The sequence below is a fragment of the Dromiciops gliroides genome, chromosome 6, assembly GCF_019393635.1.
Source record: "Dromiciops gliroides isolate mDroGli1 chromosome 6, mDroGli1.pri, whole genome shotgun sequence".
Classification (NCBI taxonomy): Eukaryota; Metazoa; Chordata; class Mammalia; order Microbiotheria; family Microbiotheriidae; genus Dromiciops; species Dromiciops gliroides.
In genome coordinates this window covers 226,821,294-226,847,827 of record NC_057866.1, presented here as the reverse complement: position 1 = coordinate 226,847,827, position 26,534 = coordinate 226,821,294, and the positions used below count along the sequence as shown (strand labels likewise).

General features: G+C 39.2%; 1 protein-coding gene across 1 annotated transcript in view; it reads right to left on the bottom strand.

Annotated features, from left to right (window-relative positions):
• COL25A1 (collagen type XXV alpha 1 chain) overlaps nucleotides 1-26,209 on the bottom strand; it is a 604,312-nt gene extending 578,103 nt beyond the window's left edge. The window contains 2 exon segments of the mRNA XM_043971186.1: nucleotides 24,007-24,076; nucleotides 25,110-26,209. Of these exon segments, the coding sequence (XP_043827121.1) occupies nucleotides 24,007-24,076; nucleotides 25,110-25,406 (367 nt within the window). The 5' untranslated portion in view covers nucleotides 25,407-26,209.
• Nucleotides 26,210-26,534: the final 325 nt, after the last annotated feature.

Sequence of the window (26,534 nt, the reverse complement as noted above, 5' to 3'; positions counted from 1 at the left end):
TAACGCACATAAGAACAGTGTGAGACTATTTTCCAGCAGAAGACAGTAATTGGAATCACCTGCCAATCAGGCTGAAAGAGGAGTTCAGTGTGCAGTCTGGACCCAGCCAGCAACAGACAGTGTGCTTCCTGTACCTTGGAGTCTTCAGCGCCAGTGCCTTCTTCTGAGCCTCAGCTCACGGACCAGTTAGGGGGTTCAGTGGTTGGACAGGGTGAAGTGGCTGCAATCTCTGCTGAAGTTGGGACAAAGTGCCCTGATTCTGAACCAGTGGGCCAAATTAAATAGTGGCAGCCCAGTAGGGGAGGCTGAGATGAGTAGGCAAAGAAAACAGTGGACAATAGAGAGCTTCTTTAGGGGAGGGGTAGACCAGAATACACCCTAAAAAGAAGATAATAACAAAGTCAAAGCTCCAACATCTAAAGCCTCCAAGAAAAATATGAACTGGTCTCAGGCCATGGAAGAGACTTTGAAGAGAAAGTAGGAGAGATAGAAGGAAGATTTAGAGAGATGGAGGAAAGAATAGAAAGGGAAATGAGAGCAATGCAGGAGAGTCTTGAGAAAAAAGTCAACAGCTTGAAAAGCCAAATGGGAAAGGAGATACAAAAGCTCTCTGAAGAAAATATTTGCCTAAGAATCAGGATTGAATATAAGGAAGCTAGTGACTTTATGAAAAACCAAAACACAGTAAAGCAAATCCAATTGAATAAAAAAATAGAGGGTGATTGGAAAAACAGCTGACCTGGAAAATAGATCCAGGAGAGATCATTTGAAAATCAGTGGACTACCTGAAAACCATGATCAAAAAAAGGATTTAAACATCATTTTCCCAAAAGATTATCAGGGAAAATTGCCCTGATATTCTAGAAGCAGAAGGCAAAATAGAAATTGAAAGAATTCGCTGATCACCTCCTGAAAGAGATCCCAAAAGGAAAACCTCCAGTAATATTATAGCCAAATTCCAGAGATCCCAGGTCAAGGAGAAAATATTGCAAGCAGCTAGAAAAAAAAGAATTCAAATTCTGTGGTGCTACAATAAGGATAAAACAATATCTAGCAGCATCTACATTAAAGGACCGGAGGGCATGGAATATGATATTCTGGAGGGCAAAGGAACTGGGACTACAGCCAAAAATTACCTACCAAACAAAACTGAGCATAATCTTTCAGGGGGGGAAATGGGACTTCAATGAAAAAGAGGACTTTCATGCATTTGTGATGAAAAGACCTGAACTGAATAGAAAATTTGACTTTCAAATACAAGACCCTAGAGAAGCATAAAAAGTTAAACAGGAAAAAGAAATCATGAGGGATATTAAAAGATTAAACTGTTTTCATTCCTACATGGGAAGATAATACTTCTAACTCATAAGATGTTTCTCAATATTAGGGCAGCTGAAAGGAATATACTTAGACAGAGGACACAGGTATGAATTGAATATGAAATGATGATATCTATAAAGCATTTATTTTATGTTTATCCTTGATTTTTGTGGGGCAGGCAGGGTGGGGTGGCTTATATCTGGGGCCAGATGGGGTCTCAGGGCCTCCTGGGTCCAGGACTGGTGCTTTGTCTACTATGTCACCTAGCTGACCCATGATAACATCTTCAAAATAAAGTTATGGGGTAATAGGAATGCACTGGAAGAAAGGGAAAGGGAGAGGTGGATTGGGGAAAAGTAGTTCACATAAAAGAAACAAGAAAAAGCTTATGGAGTATAAGGGAAGATGGGAAGGAATGGGGGAGTGAGTGAGCCTTACTTTCATCAGAATTTGCTCAAAGAGGGAAGAACATACACACTCAAGAGGATATAGTAATATATCTTGCCATGTAGGAAAGTGAGAGGGGAAGGGGATGGGAGGAGGAGGCATTGGAAGAAAGGGCAGATTGGGGCAGGGGGCAATAAAAAGCAAAACACTTTCAAGGAGGGATAGGGTGAAGGAAGATAGAAAATAGAGTAAATATCAAGGGGAGGGAATAAGATGGAGGGTAATACAGTTAACAATAGTAACTGTGAAAGAAATAATGAGCAGGATGCTATCAGAAGGACTATGAAAAATGCAAACCATCAAGAGAGATAGAACTGATAGTATCTGAATACAGATTGAAGTATAATTTTATTTGTTAGCTCTTCTTTCTAAAGGTATTTTGTCTATTTTCTTTCACAACCTGACTAATTAGAAGATGTTTTGCGTAACTGCACATGTATGACTTATATTGAATTGCTGGATTTCATAGGGAGAGATGAGGAGGGAGGGAAGAAGAAAATTTAGAACACAAAGTTTTAAAAAATCAATGTGAAAAGTAATGATGAGCAGGAGGAGTTCAGAGAAACCTGGAAGGACTTACATGAACTGATGCTGACTGAGAGGAGCAGAACCAGGAACATTGAGTGATGAACAATGGTGATAGACTTGGCTCTTTTTAGCAATGCAATGGTCCAAAACAATTTCAAAGAATTTCATAATAGAAAATGTTCTCAACATCCAAAAAAAAAAAAAGAACTGTGATTTATGAATGCAGATTGAACCATACTGTTTCTACTTTGGGGCTGTTTTTCCCCGTCTTTATTTTTTTCCCTTGTGCTCTGACTCTTCTTTCACAATATGACTAATGCAGAAATACGTTTAATGTGATTGCACATATATAACCTATATTAGCTTGCTTTCTGTCTTGGGGAGGAGGGAGGGAAGGGAAGGTGGGAGAAAATTTTGGAACTAAAAATCCTATGAAAACAAATGTTGAAAACTATCCTTATATGTAACTGGAAAATAATAAAATATTGAATAAAAAATTTTAATAGAAAAAAGAAAGAGCTATAAGCCTTTCAAATTTTTTTCAATTAATGAGCATTTATTTGCTTTCCCTCCCACTTGCCCCTCCCCTCAAAAAAGAAAAGAAAGCTGAACAAAAGGTTGAGTTAAATTTTTGTTTAAAAGTAACAAATATGCATAGTTAAGCAAAACAAATTTCCATATTGGTCATTTCCAAAAACATATGTCTCATTCTGCATATTGAAGCCGTCATCTCTTTGGCATGATGGGATAGAGGGGTAGGGAAAGAAAAGGTTGAATGTTTTATTATCAGTTTCCAGAGAGTAAAGAATATAATATAATATCATATTATTATTATATTATCATATCATAGTAGTTGCCAAGAACAAAGCCTATTTGGATAAACCATTTGGGAGTCTATAAATTTTTTAGATCAACTGCTCATTAAAGTATTTCTCAATTTTCTTTTTAAAAACTATTAAAATGTCAGTTTTGTAATAGATTACTGTTTTGAAAATAATGAAAAGCAGCTGAAATCAGTAAAATATACTGGCATCATAAGAACAAAAACCAATTATAACTGCAGTCTTAAACTCCATTAAAATTAGAAACAGTAGGCTAGAGGCTATATGCAGTTTTGAGCTGTCTTATAACCCAGACCTCAACTCCACACATCTGATATCATTAAGTCTTTACAGTAGGTTAAAAACCTACTGTATTTGGCAAGAAGTCAAAAATACCTTGTCCAGGGCGGGCCAAAAGTCATGAATATTTAATAACTCCTCTATCTTTGGTTTAATTTACAATGCCTTATCACCATATACAGTATATATAGGAAATGAATTTACATTATGAGTGAAAAATCAAATCTTGTAAATGGTAAAAAGTAAAGGAAAAAAATTTTCAAAAAGTTAATAAAGGAGCAGCTAGGTGCCATAGTGGATAGAGCACTGGCCCTGGATTCAGGAGGATCTGAATTCAAATCTGGCCTCAGACACTTGACACTTACTAGCTGTGTGACCCTGGGCAAGTCACTTAACCCCAATTGCCTCACCATGAAAAAAAAAGTTAATAAAACATCAGACCCCTTTGTGACTTTTGTCCCACCCTATACTAAGATAGATAGATAGATAAATAGATAGATAGATGAATGATAGATATAAATATTAAGACAAATATTCATTTTGAAATGAATTTTATTACTGTTTTATTGGATAGTTTTTCCATCTTCATTTCATTTCATTGTTTAAAAAACTCCTAGAAAGCATTCCAATGACTGCTGCTTAAAATGACACTACATTCAAGTTAATGGTAAAGGAATGTCTTGTACCTCCTTGTTTTCCTTGTACCTGTGACTTTAAGAAAGTGAATATTCAAGACTTTTGAGAAAAGGTAGGTAGGATGAGAAAGCTAGATGATACAATGATTTGCTTGCAAGGAATGAATTCAAATCCTGCCACACACACATTTATTATCTTTGTGACCCCTGGGCAAGTCAGCAAACCTCTTTTAGACTCAGTTTCCTTATTTGTGATTTAAGATCCCTTCTGAATTTGAATCTATGCCCTGGCTATGATTACTAGATACTTATCTAGCTATATAACTCTGGGCAAGTCAATCAACCTCACAATCTTAGTTTCCTCATCTGTAAAGTGAGGATAATAATAGCCCCTGGCTTCCAAGGTTGTTATAAGGATAAAATGAGGCAATATTGTAAAGCTCTTTGCAAACCTTAAAGCACTATATAAATGCTAGATATTCTTTAGAGGAAGTCAATTCATGCTATCAAAAAGCATGCTATCAAAAAGCAAGTTCTGAAAATAAAAATTCAAATAATTATAATGGAAAAGGCAAGAAGATATTAAGTAAGGAGCAATATGGCTGCCAAGGGAGCTCAAGGACCAGATCAGATTTCATAGATACACATCCTGACCATGGAGGCAGGAACAGGTGACTGTGAAGGAATACCAAAAATACAACGCGGTCTGTTAAGAGTCACTGGGGGAATTCTAATGCCCAGAATAAGTCAAGACCTGGGGTGAGATCAAAACAACAAAAAGCATTTCTAAACTCTGCTGAAAGCAACAGGAAGATCAGAGAAGAGAAAGGACCGAGATCTCATACATATACATCAGACTAAATTATAACCTCTTTCCTTTTTTGATAGGGCTTCTTGAGTGACAGATCAGAAAAAAACAAAACATCATAGATACAGGGCACATGGCAAAACCTCTCATGCAATTTTTGTGTCCAAGATGAAGAGAAGTGGGCTGTTATATAGGTTCAGAATTATTTTAATAACTAAGCTCAAAGACTAGTAAACCATGGATTGGTGTTAACCCAGAGGGGAGTCTCCAGAAGAATGTCATGCATCTCTGTCCTTGGCCTTGTTCTGTGAAACATTGTGTGAGTCTGTGTGTGTGTGTGTGTGAGAGAGACAGACAGACAGACAGACAGAGAAGACAGACAGAGAGACAGAGAGAGAGTGTGTGATATGGTGGCCAAAAGAGTCAATGGGATTTTCAGCTGTATGAACAGAATCCCAGTCCTCAAAACAAGAGAGCTTAAAATCTAACAGACCTCTGCACTGGTAAGAGCATCCATGGAATGCTGTGTTCAGCACCACATCTCAGGCAGGCCACTGATGACTTAGATCATTTCCACAAGTGGGTGAGCAGAATGGCAAGACATCTGAAAGTCGTATCTTAGAAATATATTGGTCAAAGGGCCTAGGAATCCTTGGCCTAGAAAAGAGAAAATGAAGGGAAAGCATGGAAGCTTCCATCGAGTAGCTAAAGGGCTGTCGTGTCAGGAAGCCCGGATAACTGCCCTGTGGCGCAGGAAGACAGCAGCTGCTGTCAATGACCCCAGTGAGCGCTCCAGCTCCACTGGAGGTTGCCCAGAGCAACTTAGATCAAATAAATTAACTTGGGCTTCTGGGCTGGTGGTGTCAGAAGAAAAAGCCGAGGGAGGCCTGTGCATGACGGAGCACGCTCTGCAACTTTAGGGAGTCTTGTTATCTGCATGGCTTTCCTGTGTGGTCTGTACCCCTGGGGAGGGTTTCACCCAGTGGACTACAGCGCGGGCTGATGGAGGACCAGACCAGAACACACACATCAAGTACAGCTGGGGCAGAGATGACCTATGTTACAAGACCTCAGATTCAGAAGGTGGAAAAGCCCTAGATTGGTAGTCAAAAGACGTGGACTCCAATCCAAGTTTTGCTATGTGTTCCCTATCAAACAAATCCCTGTATCTCTCTGATCTTCAGTCTGTTGTTCTGTAACATGAGATGGCCAGAGAAGAAACTGAGGCAAGCAAAGGTGAAGTGAATTATCCAGGGTCTTGGAGCTAGTAAGTGTCTAAAGCATATTTGAACTCACTTTTTCCTGACTCCAGGCTCAACACTATCCACTGTGCCACCTAGCTGCTAATTCATCTAAACCTTCTAAATACAGAGTAGATAATCTTCACTTATTGAAAGTTAATTACTCACAGAGGTCAGCATGGAGAAAGTACAAATAAATGGATAGCAAGCCAAACCCAGTACAAGGAAAACAAAGAATCCTTTCTTGCCTCCTTTGTCCCCTTTAAAGGCCAATCCTTCTTGAATGAAGGATGAGGGTCTCTTTATTAGACATTTAACAAAGATTAAGGGAGCTCCTTCTGAAGTTGTGCTTGCTCCTTTTTGTTGTACTTCACCACAAAGTACTTGTAGTTTTGTTGGGGAGATAAAACCCATAGAAGAGGGGGTACTGCAAAATAGAAAGAACACAGGGATGGTGCAAAGAAACCTGGGTTCCAACCATAATTCTGTTGCTAGCTGTGAGACTTTGCTTAAATCATAACTTCTCTGACCTTTAGGTTCCTCATTTCTAAAACAAGAATAATTTTACTTCTATACCTAACTTAGGGCAGCTAACTGGATAGAGTGCCAGGCCTCAAGTCAGAAAGACTCATTTTCTTGAGTTCAAATCTGGCCTCAGACACTTACTAGCTGTGTGACCCTGGGCAAGTCGCTTAACCCTGTTTGCCTATTTTCTCATCTGTAAAATGAACTGGAGAAGGAAATGGCAAACTATTCCAGTATCTCTGCCAAGAAAACCCCAAAAGGGATCACAAAGAGTTGGACATTGCTGAAAAATGACTAAACAAAAATGACCTAACTTACTGGGATACTGTAAGGAAATATATGTATAATAAATACAAACATATATACAATAAATGTGACTTTTTACCCTTGAACCAAATTTATTGTGTGTATAAATATATAATAACTTCTTCACATATGATATACATGTTAATACATATATGGCACTCTTTAGTTCCTATGACAGGAACAAATGTACATACCTAAAACATACACAGCTGTTTTACATAGAAATATATTTATAATATGTAATACCATACATTATATGGTATATTGATCTATTTATAAATATATATGCAACTATTTAATACAGTGCTATATTGTTATATGGTATGTAAATTTTTTATAATATATGTATATTATATATGCAGCTATTTTTATCTATTTATAATATATAATTATATATTATGAATCTACATTAAAATATATATGTATATAGTTACATATACCACAATTCTAATTATAATAAATAACTAGTATGGTTTAAAGCAAAACCTATGTTATTTCATTTGATCCTTGAAACAATCCAGTAAGGTAAGGATTGTTATTAGCATCACCATTTTAAGATGAGAAAACAAAATATAAAAGAGATTAAGTGACTTGTCCAGGATCACACAGCTAATAAGTGTGACTTATTAGCTTATTAGTCTAACTTTCTGAGTCCAGCCTTCTATCTATGACCCCACCTAGATGCCTCTATGAGCATCGCAGTGCAAACCATATTTGTAAACACTCACAAATGCATTGAGTGCAGTATCATGTTTTTAAATATTGGGAAACCATCATTGCTTCTACTTACAACTACTTGTTTTATGTATGTATGTGTGTGTTTGGTCATTATGGTTTTAGCTCTGAAGTAACTATTTATTTGAAGTAGGCAGGGAAGAATGTGGGCTGTTCTACCCTTGAATTGAGCAACTTCCTCTAAGTTTATAGGGATTTGGAAAAATATATTTATGTATTGTAACCAGTGATGTATCTAATATTTTTAGCATATAAGCAAATTTGGGATGGGAAAAAAGAGTACTGGATCATCTAGAATAGTGATATCAATAGAAAATAGAAACTAGGGCCACTAAACTGTATGTTAGCTTTAAAGTGTAATATTATTTATGTTTTATTATGTTTTCATTTATTTTGTTAAATGTTTTCCAATTATATTTTAGTCTGGTCCAGGCCTCACTTGAGAGTGTTTTGTGGCACAAATAGGTGGACCACAGGCCACATGTTTGATATCTTTTATGTAAAACTACTCTTCAGTCCAAAACCAACTCTTATACCAGTCAGGGGACAAGGAAAAGTTGAGACTGGAATCTTCACTTGTTCTCTAAATTTTTATTTTCATATTTAATCATCAATATCCAAATGTCAACAATAGTTTTGCAGGAAGAGTCAGACACCTCTAAAATGGGAGGGTAGGAAACCTCTGACCCATGTTCCTCTTCCCTTTCTATCCCTTCTCTTTTCCTTTGTCAGCTCCCAGAATTTTTCCCATGACAATTGCCTTGATTCCTTATTGATTATTTGACCAAAACATTTGAGGGTTCATTCTTTTTTTGTTGTTTTTTGGTTGGGCAATGAGGGTTAAGTGACTTGCCCAAGGTCACACAGCTAGTAAGTGTCAAGTGTCTGAGGCTGGATTTGAACTCAGGTCCTCCTGAATCCAGGGCCAGTGCTCTATCCACTGCGCCACCTAGCTGACCCCAGGTTTAAAACTGACATTTTGACCCACATCCACAGGTCAAATGATCAGTGACCAATACATTTAAGAAACAGCACTTAAAATAATAGCTAAGACAACAGATGGAGGACACAGGAAGCTCCTTAATTAACTTGTTGGTGCATTTTTAGTTAACACATAAAAAAACATGTCAATCCCAGGTATTTTCAACACTGAAAGTAAGTGCAATTGTCATGACTATTCTAAACATTTAACTCGAATTGCCCCTCATATCCCTCATTCCTCATGCAGACATAGAAAATCTAAATGTGACATTAAGGAAGTATTCTCAAAAGAAACAGCTCAAAAAACACCAAATATCTTTGCATGGAAAGAAAGTCAGAGAGACTAAGAAGCATTATGTAAAAAAGGGTTGAACTTAGCAGTTCAAAGTTCTGATTCCAACATTGAGTGTAGCATTTAACATATCCAAATATATCATTATGTATAATTAACCAATCCTATTCCTACTGAGAAGCTTCCAAATTAACATATGAACATTAAGGATCCATTAAGGCATGATGTAATTCTGTACAGGGCAATACAAATAACAAGAATCTACTGATAATTCTGAGCACTTCCTACTGACAAAAGTGAAAGATTACACCAGTCAGAGTTTATAGGGTTTAGAACTGAAAAGGAATCATAAAAGTCAGCTCATAAAAATCAACTCCTTGTTTTATAGATGAACAAACTGAGGCCCAAAGCATTGAAGTGACTGAAGGTAGCTCAGGATTCAAATCCCATCCTCTTTCTACTATAGTAGAAAGTATCTCCCCCACCTACCACAAAAGCCAGCAAGCTTTTTTCACAACAGCTACTTAAGATAATTTAAAATCTCTTTCAAGATAACCCAGAATTTCCCCAGTATCAGTGGTACTAAATTAATGATCCTGGCTTTTTTGTATGTGGCTTATGAAAATAAGCATGATTACTTTGCAATCCTATCACATGGAGCCCTGATCTTTTTCTGGGGCCCTTGTGACCACTTATTGGAATAAAATTCCTAGAAGAGCCATAGAGAAAAAATTCTTAAACCAGCTCAAAATAAAAGAGGATGGGGGCAGCTAGGTGGTGCAGTGGATAGAGCACTGGCCCTGGATTCAGGAGGACCTGAGTTCAAATCTGGCCTCAGACACTTAACACTTACTAGCTGTGTGACCCTGGGCAAGTCACTTAACCCCAATTGCCTCACTAAAAAAAAATTTTTTTTAAATAAAAGAGGATAGGATAAGAGATGTGCTAAGTTGCCTGGTCATTTTAATTTTAGTGTTTCCTAGAAGATACAACAAGAAAGTCCTTGCCCCATTTCTTTGATGGAGATAGGGAACAATGCATATATCAGATTTTTTTATGTTTTGGTTAGTTTTACAGAAATGTTCCTCTTTTTTTATCCTTTGTTATAAGAGATGGATCTCTGAGAGGAGGAAGGGGACAGGATACATTGGAAAATGTAGATGATATAAAAACAAAAAATATCAATAAAATTCATATTATATTGAAAATGTAATTTCAATGTCTGATAGAGCAAAAACACAAGACCACCATGGACCTTGTTTTGGAAGATTCATTCCTGAGATAGAGATTTTATTTTCCTACAAAGGAATTCTGGGAGATTTTCTGTCCAATTAATCTCTGAAGTAGCAAAAGAAATACTTTTATAGATGACTAGCTGCCACTAGGAGCCAAGATAGTGAAGGAAAGGCAGTAAGTGCTCAGAGCTCCTAACAGAATCACTCCAAAGAACTCCAAATAATGCCATAAGACAATTCCTGGAGAAGCAGAACCCACAAAAGGATGGAATGAGACCATTTTCCAGCCAAAGATGGCTTAGAAGTTCAGCAGGAGGGGTCTCCTATACCAGGGTGGGAGTGAAGCCCAATCCCATGGCTGTGCTGACAGAGATCCAGCCCCAGGCCACCCCAGAGAAAGAGACTTCCAGAGCCTCTGAATCAGTGGCAGCTACGGCTAACTCAGCTCACAGTCTGATGAGAGGGTCAAGCAGTTGGCCTCAGGGAGATTGTAGGGGTCTCTGCTGTCACTGAGGTGGAACTTTGACATTTTGCCTGGGCTCATATACAGGACACAGTCTTGGGCAGTGGTCCCAAGTGGGGAAGGGGCATAGGCAAACCTAAGTGAACAAGATTTGTTTCTGGGTTAAAGAGCCTGTGGTTACTTACAGACCAGAACACAGGCCTAGCTGAGAACATGCCTCTCCTTAAATCTTACCACCAGGGACCCCCTGAAGCTTGGGATAGTGCATCCTGGAGGCAGGGGCCCACTTTAAGAAGGAGTCAAAAGTCAAGAAATAGGCTGGCAAGATGAGCAGGCAGAAAAAGGTGCATACCATAGAAAGTTTCTTTGGTGACAAGGAAAATCGAGGTACACCCTCAAAAGAGGATAGCAACATCAGGGCTCCTACATCCAAAGCTTCCAAAAAAAATATGAATTAGTCTCAAGCCATAGAAGTGCTCAAAAAGGACTTTGAAGATAAAGTAAGAGAGGTAAAGGAAAAAATGAGAGTGATGCAAGAAAGTAATGAAAAAAAGTCAACAGCTTAAAAAGCCAAATGGAAAAGCTCTCTGAAGAAAATAATTGTTTAAGAATTAGGATTGGGGGCAGCTAGGTGGTGCAGTGGATAAATCACTGGCCTTGGATTCAGGAGGACCTGAGTTCAAATCCAGCCTCAGACACTTAATGCTTACTAGCTGTGTGACCCTGGGCAGGTCACTTAACCCTCATTGCCCCAAAAAAATAAAAAAATAAAAAGGAATTAGGATTGAAAAAATGGAAGCTAGTGACTTTATGAAAAACAAAGACACAATAAAGCAAATCCAAATGAATAAAAAAAATATACGGCAATGTGAAATATCTTCTTAGGAAAACAGCTGGCCTAGAAAATAGATCCAGGAGGGATCATTTGAAAATTAGTGGACTACCTGAAAACCATGATCAAAAAAAGAGTTTAGACATCATCTTCCAAGAGATTATCAGGGAAAATTGCCCTGATATTCTAGAAACAGCAGGTAAAATAGAAATGGAAAGAATCCACTGATCACCTCCTGAAAGAGATCACAAAATGAAAACTTCCAGGAATATTATAGCCAGATTCCAGAGCTCCCAGGTCAAGGAGAAAATATTTCAAGCAGCCAGAAAGAAACAATCCAAGTACTATGGAGCCACAGTTAGTATAGCACAAGATGTAGCACTGGGGAAGAGGGGAGGGGGAGGTAGAATGGGGTGAAATCTCACATGAAAGAAGCAGGAAAGGGCTTATGGAGTGGGGGAGAGATGGGGGGGGGAGTGGGGAAGTGAATGAGCCTTATACTCATCAGAATTGGCTTAAAGACCTTACTCTCATCAGAGTTGGCTCAAGGAGGGAATAACTCATCCTGTGAGAGTTGCACATTCAATTGGGTGGAGTAACCCTGCAGGAAAATAAGAGGGAAAGGGGATAAGGAAGAAGGGGGTAAAATAAGGGAGGACAGAGTGGGGGAGGTGGAAGTCAGAAGCAAAACACTTTAGAGGAAAGATAGGGTAAAAGAAGATAGAAAATAGAGTAAATATCATGGGGAGGGAAAAAGATGGAGGAAAACAGTTAACAACAGTAACTGTGAAAAAAATTTTGAAGCAGAGTCAAGAGTATGTAAGATGATGATGGTGGCAGTGGTAGTGGAGATTGATGGATGGATGGATTGATGAGGATTGGAGGAAGATGAGGATTAGTTGATGATGAGTATTAATTGAGGATGACTGGTGATGACTGAATGATGATGATGACAAAATGTACAGTACTTACTTTGCTGGGCTATTGTGAAGAAAATTCTTTCTCAGGTATAAGGTACTATACAAATGTTAGCTATTACTGTTGTTGCAATAATCAACCTCATGAGTTTATTGTAAGTAAATCTCTCTTTAAAGTACTATATAAATGTAGTTTACTATTAAAAATGATGAGCAGGATGCTATCAGAAAGACCTGGAAGGACCTGCATGAGCTGATGCAAAGTGAAATGTACTGTATACAAAATAACAACAATATTGAATGACTTGGTTATTTTCAGCAATGCAATTATCCAGGACAACTCTGAAGGTCTTATGAAAAATGCAGTCCATCTACAGAGAGAGAACTGATAGTATCTGAATACATATTGAAGCATAATTTTTTGTTAGTTCCTTTATCTGAAGTTTTGTTTTTGTCTGTTTTCTTTCACAACCTGCCTAATGTGTAAATGTTTTGCATGACTGCTCATGTATAGCTTATATTGAATTTCTTGAGTTCTTGGCAGGGGGAGGGAGGGAAAAAGAGAATTTGGAACACAAAGTTTTAAAAAATTGATGTCAAAATTTTTATTTTACATGTAATTTGGGAAAATAAAATTATAAAGAAGAATACATACCCTTGATTCCCTTACAGGTACCTTCCAGCATTATAGATCAAACTGTGCACCAAACCTAACATTTTCTCTATGTGATGGCAAAGAGATAAGAATTTGAAGACTTTTAAAAAATGCCTTCTTCCTCCCTTTTATTCTACTACAGTGAGGTATGGTTTAGGATCAGAAAGTTGTTACTGCCTTATGTCTTCCAAAATTTATGAAATCTTTAGAAAAGAGAATCCCCCCTTCCAACAAATCAAGAAACAGCACCTAGCTGATCATCATGCATACTCTATTTATTGATGTTATCTGAATTTTACATACCCCACTTGATTAGAATTCATATAATTCATCTCATTACATTTTTTAAAAAATTTTTTGTGAGGCAATTGGGGTTAAGTGACTTTCCCAGGGTCACACAGCCAGTAAGTGTTAAGTGTCTGAGGCCGGATTTGAACTCAGGTACTCCTGACTCCAGGGCCGATGCTCTATCCACTGTGCCACCTAGCTGCCCCCTCATTACATTTTAAACAAGAAAATTATGGCTATTAAAAAATCTGACTACAGTCACATATGAAGCAGAGGAAAAGCTGCCATGTAGCGGTACGTGATATCAAAGAGCCAGTATTTCTCAATAATAAAACAAAATAAAATGCACTCTCTGCACTGATGAAAATGAGAGCCTATATCTTCCATTCAGCTACAGACCACACTGCATATAAGCTAACACCTAGCTCCTCCTTACCTTCTGCAGGAGCCTCCACACACTCCATGATCAAGCCTCACTGTCCTGCTTCCTCAAGAACAAGTCTCCATCTCCTAATTCTGTGCCTTGGTAGTGGTTCTCCCCTCTAGATGGAATGCTCTCCCTCCCCACTTTTACCTCTTAGGTTTCTTACCTTCTTTCAAGTCCACTCCAATCCAGCTTTCTGCATGAGATGATTTCTGGTGACTCCAGATGCTGCAGGGACCTTCCCCGAGATCACCTTCCATCTCTGCATATATCTTATGGGGACCTAGTTAGGGACATGTTATCTCCCCTATTGGAATACACGTTCATTAAGAGCAGGAATTGCTATCACCTTTCTTTGTATTCCCAGTGTTGACTATAGCATCTGGCAGACAGTAGAAACTTAAGAAATGCTTCTTGGGAAGGGAGGGAAGAGAACTATCTTTACATGTAACTAGAAAAAAAAAAGAAAATTAAGATTGAGGGAAAAAAGGAATGCTTCCATTGCCAGACTGAGAGAAAATGTACCAGAGACTGGGGGTTATGTACTTTGACTTTTCATGTCCTATAGAAGCTAAGTTGAGTAAAAAGAATGGCAGAAAGCAAAGGATTGTGATATGTCTGCATATTGAAAATTGCTCTGAGAACTGAGGAAGTAAATGCTGTAAGCAGCCAGGCCAAAAAAAAAAAGGCAGGGAAAGTGAGCAGTCTAGAATTCCTTCCTGTGAACTGACAGGCTGAAGAACAATTCTGAATATATGAGGCAGAGTTGCAGAAAGGAAAGAATCCTCCACATCTCAGCTTAAGTTCAGATTGGGCCATTTTTTTTTAGCTTTGTGACCTTACACTAATTATTTTACCAGTCTGGGTCTCAGCTTTTTCCTCTGCAGGATGAGGGAAGTGTACTATGTAATTATCAGATTTCCAGCCTCTGAGCTCAAATATTCTATAATTCTCAAATAGGTAGTAAGTTTAATAAAAATAACTTTAAGCTACTTAAAAGTGATTTGATTCAAGCCTGGCATTCTTGAAATATATGACAGAACACAACTAACTCTGGAGGAGTCATCCTCCATGAGAATGAGCATAGCATCAGGGTGCTATCTGAGGACCAACATTTCTGAGTGTGGTGACCCTTGTCAGATTGGCTACTAGGCGATGAATCCTTTGGGTCCCAGAAGCTCATGATGCCCCTTTGCTAGAATATCAAAGGGCTGGGATCTTCATAGGCAGAGGGAAAGTGCTATAATATCTCAAAAGCAACACATGCCAATCTTGATAAGAGGAACGGATGTAAAGATGGGGAGCTTTGGGGGAAATGTGACCACCTACTCCCTCATCTTTCTAACTGTAAACAGAAAGCATTCAGACAGGATTTGGTATGGGTTTGAAAAGAAGGGATAAAGAAGCCAGAAGGGGGCCAACAAGAAGATATGTGACCACCTCGTAACTATCAGATTGGCTAATATGACATAAAAGGGAAATGGCCAGTTCTGTAGGGGATGTGGAAAAATAGGAATACTAATGCACTGTTGGTAGAATGGTGAACTAATCCAACCATTCTGGAAAACAGTTTGAAACTATGCCCAAAGGGCTATAAAACTGTAAATACTCAGCAATACCACTACTAGACCCAAAGAAATCAAAAGGAAAAGGAAAAAGACCTACATGTGCAAAAAGATTTATCTCAGGTCTTTTTATGGTGGAAAAGGACTGGAAATTGAGGGGATGGCATCAGTCAGAGAATAGCTGAATGAGTTGTGGTATATTATTGTGATGGAATAGAAATGATGAAGAGGATGACTTCAGAAAAACTTGGGAAAAACTAAATGAGCTGAAGTGAGCAGGACCATGAAATCATTATACACAGTAGCAGCAATACTGTAACAATAATCAACTGTGAAAGACTCGGCTCCTCTGATCAATACAATGCTACCCACCTCCAGAGAAAGAACTGATGTACTCTGAATGCAAATTGAAGTATAATTTTTCTACTTTCTTTTTCTTGGGTTTTTTGGTGATGCGGCCAGTACAGAAATTTGCTTTGCATGATTTCACACATATAATTGATATATTGCTTGCTGTCACAATGTATGGCTGGAGAGATGGAGAAAATTTCGAACACATTTTTTTAAGAATGCTAAGAATAAATAATGATCTTTTTAAACAAAAAAAAGGCCAGAATATTTTATATTGGAAGGTTAGGGAGCTGATGGGTTTTATTGAATAGAGTGGTGACCAAAAAAATGTTATGCTATCCTGAAAGAAGCAAAGTTCTCTTCCTTATGGTCACAGTTGAAAGACCAAAGCTGAAAGCTGGTGAAAAGGAAGGTGTCTGCCACCTGGTGGCAGTCACTCAAAGAACCCTGCCCTCTGACTTCAATGTGCACAAGTATAGAGAGATATATGTCTACCATACAAGGCAGATTATATACATATGTACAAACTAAGTGTGTTATTATGTACATATTATAGATGGTGTGTATGTATAATGTGTACATAGGTGCATATATTCACATTTTACACATACATTCATGTATCTGTATTTGTGTGTGTATATGCACATGCACAGAGACATTATTGACTAAGCATTCATTTGGAGGTAATATCAATACATTCTATTTTAATTCTTTAGGGATTTCCATTTCTCTGTGTATCCTATTCTTTTTTTATTTTCCTATTTTTTAAATGCAAATCAAAACCTTGGTAATTAAAAGTCAGTTAAACAAAATCCTGTGTTCCTGAACCAATCCTGATTAAGATAATAACCATCGACATCTAAGAATTTGCTGTGTGATAATCTTTTTTAAAACTCCAATAGGAAAAAAAGGATTGTATATTAGGAAAAAGTAAGCAACAATGTAGAATTCAATTCATTTTGTCACCCAGAAAGGTTCTTTGATATTTTTCTGTTCAGTGGTCACCTGCTGGGCTCCAGCACGCAGCTAAGAGCAAGTTACCTATGGTTTTCCCAATCTCCCATCATCCAAGCCACCAGAAGTCATGTTTATTAAGTGGTAGGTTAAGGTAAAACTACTTCTTTGGAATCATTTTTTTGATGTTTTCCACCAATGAAAACATGGATTGATGTTACCTTGATATTCATCCAATGGGAGATGTTCCTTGGGAGTTAAACTCCCCTCTGGAAAGCCAAGCATGACAGTTTCTAGGTGATTCTCCTCTCCAGTATCCTCTGGAGACTTGGCTATTCATTTTCCAGACCTTACAGAAGATGGGGACACCCTCCCTTCATCCCAAAATTAGTGGGAAAATCTAGAGGCCAAATACTGTTAACATGGTATTTCAGTGCAGTTGGCCTTCCACAGTCACCAACCCAAAGGCTAGACAGCACTTTTACTCTATGTACTCTATAATTGAGCTAGAAAGAACAACAAACTAAAACAAGTTTGCTTTTTCTCTCTTAAATAAGACCCACCTAATGGAATAACAAAATTACTAAGATAACAAAGAGAAAACAGAGTTCCAAGGAGTAGCCTCCTAATAAGAAGCAGAAAAGAGGAAAAAGAAGCTAAGAAAAATAAAGAGTGCTCAGAAGCAATTTGTCCCAGTTCCCCTGGGTGACAGGGCATTTTGCCAGCTGTCACTGATGGACTAGCTGAAAGTGTTATGCCAAAACTGGTACGCTCAAAGCAATTTAGAAGGAATGTTATAGGGCATTCAGATTTCAAGAGGAAAGGAATTCCTGCTATTGTCATTTGAATAATATTTACCGAATTTTTAACTTGCTTTCTTTCAACAAACTGATTCTGCCTTTTCATTGCCATTACACAAATAAAAATCTCAACATTAATATCCCTTTACTTGACACAATCTTTCCATTCATTGTGTAGCTAGTTTAAAAAAAAAAGTATGGCATAAGTAGAAAAATACGTTTATGAGAAGCTTGAGTTTTCTAAGATAAAGTAAAACATATTTAATGCAACCTAATTAAAGGTTCTTCACATATGACGGAGAGAATGTAAACCTTTAAAATTAAAAAGGAAGTTTTTTTCAACCCTAAAATGAGAAAGAAATTTAGAGTAGTCTCAAGGGACTAAAGCACTTAGATTCACTACACTCAAATGTGTTCCTTCAATTACATAAAATTATTCTACATTTATGTATAGTAGTTTTCCTAGAATCAGAAGTTCCTTGAAAGTTATCTGGTAAATCCTCTTACCTTTGGCCAAACCTCCTCCTCTAAACCTTTCCAAGCATATGGTTATCTAATCTACACTATGATTTTTTAAAAAGCAAGGAAGCAAGCTTCTTTTTTTTGTTTTAATGAGGCAATTGGGGTTAAGTGCCTTGCCCAGGGTCACACAGCTAGTAAGTGTTAAGTGTCTGAGGCCAGATTTGAACTCAGGTCCTCCTGACTCCAGGGTCGGTGCCCTATCCACCGCGCCACCTAGCTGCCCCCAGAAGCAAGCTTCTACAAATCCCTGAGAGAAAGCTCTTCCTCAGAACTAATGCAAATACCATTCACTACACTCAATGGAGACATCTGATGATGTTTAGTCATTTTTCAGGCAGGTCTGACTCTTCATGGCCCCATTTGGGGTTTTCTTGGCAGAGATGCTGGAGTGGTTTGCCATTTCCTTCTCGGGCTCATTTTACAGATGAGGAAACTGAGGCCCACGAGTTAAGTGACTTGCATAGGGTCACACAGCTAATAAGTATTTGAGGCCAGATTTGAACTCAGGAAGAGGAGTCTGCCTGATTCCAAGCCCAGTGTTCTATCCACTTCTCACCTAGCGGCCCTGCTGTAGGGACATAGAACTATAGAAACTATAGAAAGAATAGTGACTGTGGAGTAGATCTTGTTTGTATCTGGTTGTTTGCATGTCGTCTCCCCACTGGAAGTTACTTGAAGACAGGGGTTGGCTTTTTTTTTCTTTGTAGCCTCAAGTTTAGTGCAGTGCTTGGCATAAAATAAATGCTTATTGAATGAATAAATGCATGCAAGCATCTAAGCATGTACTTCATGAATGCCTGTTGAGTTGACTATGTACATGACCTTGAGCATGGTACCCAACATCCCTGGCTTCAGTATCCTCAATCAGGAATTGGACTATTTGCCTTCTGGGGTCCCTTCCAGATCTAAATCCATTAGCCTTTTAATCATCTTCAGCATAATATGTAGGTATTAAAAATCATCACTAGATTATCCTTTACTATATTCTCTCAAGGTTAAAATCCCTCTCAAAGTCAAAAATCTCAACTTCTATTGTCATTGTTTGGGTTTTGTTGAAATAAGCACAACAGGTAGAAAAGCCTGGGCTTGGGGGAGGGGGGGAAGAAGAGAGAGAGAGAGAGAGAGAGAGAGAGAGAGAGAGAGAGAGAGAGAGAGAGAGAAAGGAAGGAAAGAAGGAAGGGAGGGAGGAAGGAAGGAAGGAAGAAAGGAAGGAAAGAAGGAAGGAAGGGAGGAAGGAAGGAAGGAAGGAAGAAAGGAAGGAAGGAAGGAGGGAGGGAGGGAGGGAGGGAGGGAAGGAAGGAAGGAAGGAAAGAAGGAAGGGAGGGAGGGAGGAAGGAAAGAAGGAAGAATTAATTTTGTAGTGCCTAGAAAATATAAACTCTCCAAGGGCAGATGCAATCATTTTGTATTATTCCATCATCTGGCCCTAGTAAAGCACCTTATACATAGATGGTGTGTGTTAAATGATAGTTACATTTAATCATCTGGATTTGAACTGGGACCTTTCATCAGGGGTGATGAAAGTATTGAAATATGGTATTTTTACTTCCATATAAAGAGGGGAATCCAGGACCATTTACATTAAGGAATTGAGAGTTCTAGCGGATAGGGAGCTAGCCTCCAAAGTATGCAAAAGCTAGCCAAAGATACTAACTGTATAACTCTGTACAAGTAGTTCAACTTCTCAATGACCCTGGTAATTCTAAGGCTCATAAATTGCAGAAGAATCACCCAGCTCCCTAGGAGAGGGATTTGAGATTAAGGGGTGGGACTGGGAGTGGGTGTGGGATGGACAAAGGTTGCTTATACCAATCAATTCACAAATCCATACTTCCTCCCACCCTGCTAAAAAGTAGAGTAGACAAACAGGGTAAAGTAATTCAGTGACAGAACATCACTATACTTTTAATTTTGAATTTTTTAAAAAGTTACCCTTCATCACAAACTGTTATCTCCCTAACAGTACATAAATGAGATTATACTCTTTTTCTTTAAAACAAAAAAGAAAGAATTAATATTAATTGAACAAAGCATGCTATTTTACACTTTCTTTTTTCTTTAAGTTTTCTTATACAAAATAACTAATATGTTTTACATAATTGCACTTGTATAACCTATATCTGATGGCTTACCACCTGGGGTGGGGGATGGGAGGGAAAGAGGGATAGAACTTGGAACTCAAAACTTTAAATAAAAAATGTTTATTTTTATTATTTTTTTAAAAAGAAACATCAAGAGCAGCTAGGTGGTGCAGTGGATAGAGCACCAGCCCTGGATTCAGGAGGACCTGAGTTCAAATGCGACCTCAAACCCTTGACACTTACTAGCAAGTCACTTAACCCCAATTGCCTCACCAGAAAAAAAATTTAATTAAATTTTTAAAAAAGAAACATCAAGTAATCTCTAAGAACTCACTGAGATGGAAGAGATAAAAAAGGTCATGAAGCCCACCCCCTTCGTTTTATAAATGAGGAAACCGAGACTCAAAAAATTGAAATGGCTTGTCATATTGTGACAGTGACTAATTGGTAGGTTTTCGGATACCCCACCCACTACACCACACTGCCCCCTCCTGTGTAGCTTCTCAGTCCAAGTAAAAACACCAGTGATGGAGCTATTTCCAGGGAAAGTACAGAAAGACTTGTGCTCCAAATGGTGGTTGGGCAGCTGGCTAGTTCCCAGCCTGCCAATGCCAGAGGTCCTTATCAGCTGGCACAGCAATGCCTTCCTGGCAGTGCACCTGGTGAATGCATACCTCATGCAGGACATTAGAGAATGCTGAGCGAAAGTCCAGAAGAGGAATTCTTGCAGCTGTAGCAAGGAGCCAATTTGCACTCTTCTATGAGGGTTAAGTTCTGCAGATGCCAAGCCACGGAAGCCGACTGCCTTTCCATGGCTCAGCTCCTGCTAAATCAAACATTCTGCTGAACAGAGCTTCAGTTTGTATAGTTTTTGTTTTTTTTTAAAGCAAGCATTTGGTGGCAGGTGGGGGAGGGAGTAGTTATTCCTGAGCTCAAGAAAGTCAATGAGAAAATGTCAGATAGTTAAGCTACTCCTTTTTAGAAATCATATTTGATGTCTGAAAAGAGGGACAGATTTACACCTCTTAATCATAAAGTACTTGGGAACCACTGTTGTTTCATGATCAGCCCCGAAATGTGCCTAGCTGGCTAGTCATTCTTGACCAAAAAAGCAATTAGGCAAAGATCTTATGGGATATCAATTTTGATGCCCACAAGTAACTAACCTTAATTTATATATTCCAAAGGAAATTGCAACTAGTGACACCCTCAATTGGGGAAGGCTTTATAACTGTTGGTTGTTCTGCCATGTTTTGTATGAAAAGTAAGCCTAGTAGACCTGTCAGATTTGTCTCAGTCCCTCTTGTACAAATTCTGCTAGGCTTGAATGGAAACCATTCCAAATCTACACAAAAGAAATAGCACCATTTCTGTCAGGCCATGGCTCTTTGCCTTTTGGGCTACTGGATTAAGGTCAGGAACTTGTATCATACTGTCCAATAGAGAGATATTGGGAAATAATAACTTAGTCAATGAGCACCCAGGGTTAGATCCAAACAATCTGGGAAGCACAGTATCCTCTTTCTAGTTCTTTTGTCCAGCCTACTCCTCATTAACCATAATTAATATTAACCTGTTTTCCTGGATGACATCTCAACATAATGTCTTTATGTTGATGATACCTCTATTTAATCACAACAGGAAAAAATGCAGAATAAAGCTCAGAGACAAGACATCTAACCAATCCTAAAACACCATTTATTTCTCATAAGCAATGTGAATTATACTTATAAGGGAAAGTGCATGTTGTCTAAGCTCGAATTCCAAATTTGGCTGTGGTTTGGTTTGGGTTTTTTTAACTTTGTAGAGAATGGCCCCATTCTGAATTTACAGCTTTTGTCTGATGCATTGTATTGGAATGTATAACTCCACATGTTTACCTCCCAAGTATGTTCAGGTAAAAACTGATATAATGTGGAGCCTAGCAGTAGCAAGGAAGCAAGTCTTCAAAAACAGGCAGTAAATGGCAAGCACCAAGCAGAGGTCTTTGTTTCTAGAAAATGAATGGCCATTTAACTAAAGTACTATAGAAAGTTGTTCACTTTGCTGTCCCAGGATGATATAATGTAAACTCAAAAATTAATAACCTTCCTCACGTAGTTCTATCTTTGAAATTATGTCCTAGAATTCAATAACAATCAATATGAAGCCATGAGAAATATGGATAGCTTTGGAGAAAAGAAAAGAATTGGGATTGCCATGTCTTCAATTTTAAATGTCATTGCATATTAAAAAATCTAATTAATAAAACTATTCTTACAGGAATGGTCTACACTTTTCACATGGCTCCTAGGATTCCTAAACACAGAAAGAGCTGAACTGTAAGTAGTATGATCAGTAAAGTCCCATACCAACTGTCACTGGGAATTTCAGTAATCCCTCTAGGCTGATGAGTTTGTTGTGAATTAATCCCTGTGCTAAGGAAGTGCCTTCCTTGAATATCTGACTTCTGAAGTCTTCAACAACATAAAATAACTAAGATTGGCTGACAAAGGCCCAGTCATAACTCTTTGTTTTTCAAAGAAAATATGTGTGTGTGTCTTCTAAATGAAAAGCTTCATTTTTAAAGACAAATCCAAGCTTGTCCTAGTCAATGAGATATTTGAGAAACCCAACCATAAAATTTTAAGAGTCATCATGGTGTATGGGAAATTCAACTGGATTTGGACTTAGTTTTGATCCTGCATCTTTTCCTTACAATCTGTGTGCCCTTTGGCAAATCACTCAATTTCCCTCACCCTTGGTTTCCTCATTTGTAAACCGAAAAGACAGGACTAGAATCCCTATGATATTTTTCAGTTCTAAAGCCTTCGCCTTACATCACTTCCCCAGAACATGGTAGAATTAAAATCAGAAAAGGCATTTTATCATAACTTCAGCTTTTGTAAGTCAAAATATGTAGTCATCAGAAAGGGGGGAACTCAGAATATGGAAAAATCCAAGAGATAATTTTTCTCTCTCTACAAGTGATCAGTCTCAAAAGTCCTGGAGACTCTAGAAAGTGTGAAAGATTGAATTTTGCAAGACTGATGAAGAATGAAATGCTTATGAATGAATGAATTAGCGTATTTTTTTAAAGTGAAAGAACAAGTCCTCTGGGATTCACGAATGGTTTTTATCAGTAGGTCTCCACTAGAATTTTCCCAAGGGCCACATTCATGTTTATGAAGTAGTTAAGAGGGCCAAAAATATCTCCACAGGCTAGGAAATCTATTGCAAATTAATTCTATATTGTTACTTCATTTAAGATAGTTATTCCTTTGCTTCAGTATTCCTCCTCCCTTTCTACTGTGATGAACCTAGATCCCTTCCTAATGAAGTGTAGGGAAGAGAAGGGTAACAGACACTGAAAACCAGAAAGTCACAGGAGAATGATTTCAACCTCTGAAACACCTTCTTTTGGCCATACATTAGGAAAGCAGTGGAAGCCAGAAGGCACAACACTGATTTCTACTTTAGTCCTGTATCCTGACTGTACCTGAGAGTAGAGAGACATTTCCTGTTTTCAACATTCTGAACAACAACAAAAATGGGGGGGGGGGAGACTGAGGGAAGGTGACTTAAAATGTCAATAATACCCTAACAAGTGGGAAAGAAATGGAAAACTCTGTTGATTTATCTTTAGCCACTGGTAAATACAGAATCTGAAAAAAAATCCTTTTACCCATTTTCACTATAGGCACCAAAGCCAGTTAATACACTAGAATATTTTTCATTCTTCATATCAATGGAATTTATGTTTGTGCATCATCTTGCCCGAATTTACCTCGAAGATTATTTTTATCTCCTCTGCTTTCTCACAGTGAACATACCACACAATATACCTGGGGCTTTGATTCTCTCAACTAGGACACATTCATTTTGTTAAACTACTAGTTCTGGATTCTTGATCATTATTAACATTATAGTTATAGTTTACAGCCATGAGGGTTTTCTTTTATCTGAGACAAAGAAAAGATTATCAAATAGTTTTATTTTACCTGCTGGGCAGTTACACTCTAGAGGTGATTCTCTGGCGATTCTTACTTTGGCCAAATGCTCGTAGGATTTCTGTGGGGGAAAGAGGAGCTATTAACAATAGCTTAACAGTTCTTTTATGAATAGAATTATTTGGCGGCCCTTTGGGCTTAAAGGGGATTTGCCACTATTTGATAGCCTGCATAACTAACAGTTAACTTCTGTACTTGGACTTCTGTCAAGAGGTAACAGTAACCCAGCCCTAAAAAAAGAAAATGACAATTGAAATGTTATCAAGGCTGCTGGACTTGTATAACATCGGTCCTATCCCCTTCCCCCACTTCCAGTATGTGCAGTGGACAGAACCTGGAACCAAGATGTTGCAGTTCTCTGGGGAAAACACATGATGAAGAAACAGACAACATTTTCTTTCTGAAGGTCAACTACTTTGAAGTGTTTAGTAGCAGAGTGCTGACGACTAAAACTCTCTATCGCAAGAGAATAATGTCCAAGTACCAACAATGTTCTCAACCCAACCTCAGCTCCAGTAGCCATAAGCTGGAACTTTTTTTCAAATATCAACTCAAAGGCTTCTGCAGTCATAAAACTCCCAAGTACTAGGGCCCTTAAAACAACACATACAGGTTTGCTTATGTGTGTGTGTGTGTGTTTTTCTTTACGAGCACTAAGCATAAGGCATTTTGGCATATTTTATGATTTAAGTATGAGGAAATTTCCTCTTTTAAAGAAATATTAACATATTAACATCTTAATCTTTTCCGTACTGATTTGTCATTGAAATATACAGATAGAATCTCTGAATGGAATAACTGCCGTGGATTGGAGAGCAGAGAAACGCATTTTAGTCTAAATGACTAAATCAAGAGCCAACCCTGGGCACTTTCCGACTTCCCTCCCACGCTCACCCATGCACGCCTGCATACATTCGCTCTGGTGACTGAATGGACCAGAGATACTTGGACACATAACGTTACACACTAAGATTTCCAGACCAGGTCCTGCCCAGACAAACGCACACACGTACATGCTACATGCTAGTTGGAGCGAGGCGCAACCCCTGTCAGTGAGAGGTTTCACCCCCTCATGACCAACGCTTCCATCGCACCTGAGCCAGAAGCCGGTCCATTTTTTCTTGCATCATTACTTCCAACTGATCCAAGGAAGCCGGCAGGAGCTGAGAAGGAAGTTCCCCTTTGGCTGCCTCGATGGCCGAGATTCTCGCCTGCAGCTCGTTGGTTTTCACCCCCAGGTACAAGCAGGCAACCACACACATCACGGACAGCACAGCCGGCAGCAGGGAGCAAGGGGCCGAAGTCCGGAGGCAGCGCTGCCCCGCAGAAGAGCTGGGCTTCTTCTCGGCCCCATCACGTCCTCCCTTCCCTACTTGGTTCTGGCCCAGCATGATGGGGGGGGCGGTTTGGGCCGTTTGATTTTTCACTCCGGCCCTAGCACCTCCACGAATAATTTGAAAATAAGAGGAAGAGAAAAAAATCAAACAAAAAGGGAAAGGGTGGCTTCCGCCAAAGTTCAGGTCGAGTTTGCAGCGCTAGTTTGCTGAACCACGGAGGCAGGGAGAAGAGAATAAATGGTCCTCGGCTAGATCGTCTCAGAGCCCAGAAACTGCATCCTCTTCCTAGCTCACCCCACCCAGCAGTGAGCCCAAAGCACCCTCAGCTAGCAGGAGGGAGCTGCGGCGGGAGTAAGAATTCTAAAGGAGACCAAGTCCCACAGAACCTCCGGGTCCACTCCGAGTATCTCTTGGGCACAGTGGCCCGGGAGTGGTCCGCAGAGCAGCTGGCCCCCGGGGACTGCAGGGGTCCCGGCGCCTGGGGAGCAGGCAGTGCCCCAAGGAGCCCCGGCACTGGCTCTCATCCGATACTGACCAGCTCAACCTGTCACGGCGAGGCTTGTTCTCGCTTTTTTATTATTAATTGGCTTTTTGGGTTTCAACACAGGCTGGGCTGTGTGTTTTCCTACGCTGATTCAGCTCAACGCAAAAAAAGAGAGGAAAAAAGTGGAGAAGGGGGGAAGGAAAATGCAAAAAAGAAGCAAAATAAAATCAGGGTAGCAAAAAGGAGAGGATAGATGAGGAAAGAAAGGCAATGACCCCCCCAAAAAAAGAACACCAGTCGCGAGACTGGAGGAGCTGCTACCCGACTGTATCTGCAGCTCCCTGTGTGAGAGCCTTAAATATCCTTCAGAGAGAGAATGTGTGTGCGTGTGTGTGTGCGTGTGCATGTGCGTGTGCGCGCGCGCTAGAACCACAGAACGCCCCCCCCTTCACTAAACTCTATACTGTACCCCAGCTGCGGTCGCTGCTGCTGCTGCGCTGCCGCTGCGCTGTAACTCTCACTTCCCCGCCCCTCCTGCAAGGGAACCTCCACTCATTAGCATAATTTATTCACCTTTGCCTGGTGCACCCTCCCTCACCGCGCCCCCCAACCACTACCACTGCCCACCCCCAACCAAAGAGACCTCCCGGGAACTGGAGGGAAAGAAAGAGGCCGGTCTGTGTATTAGCATAATATAT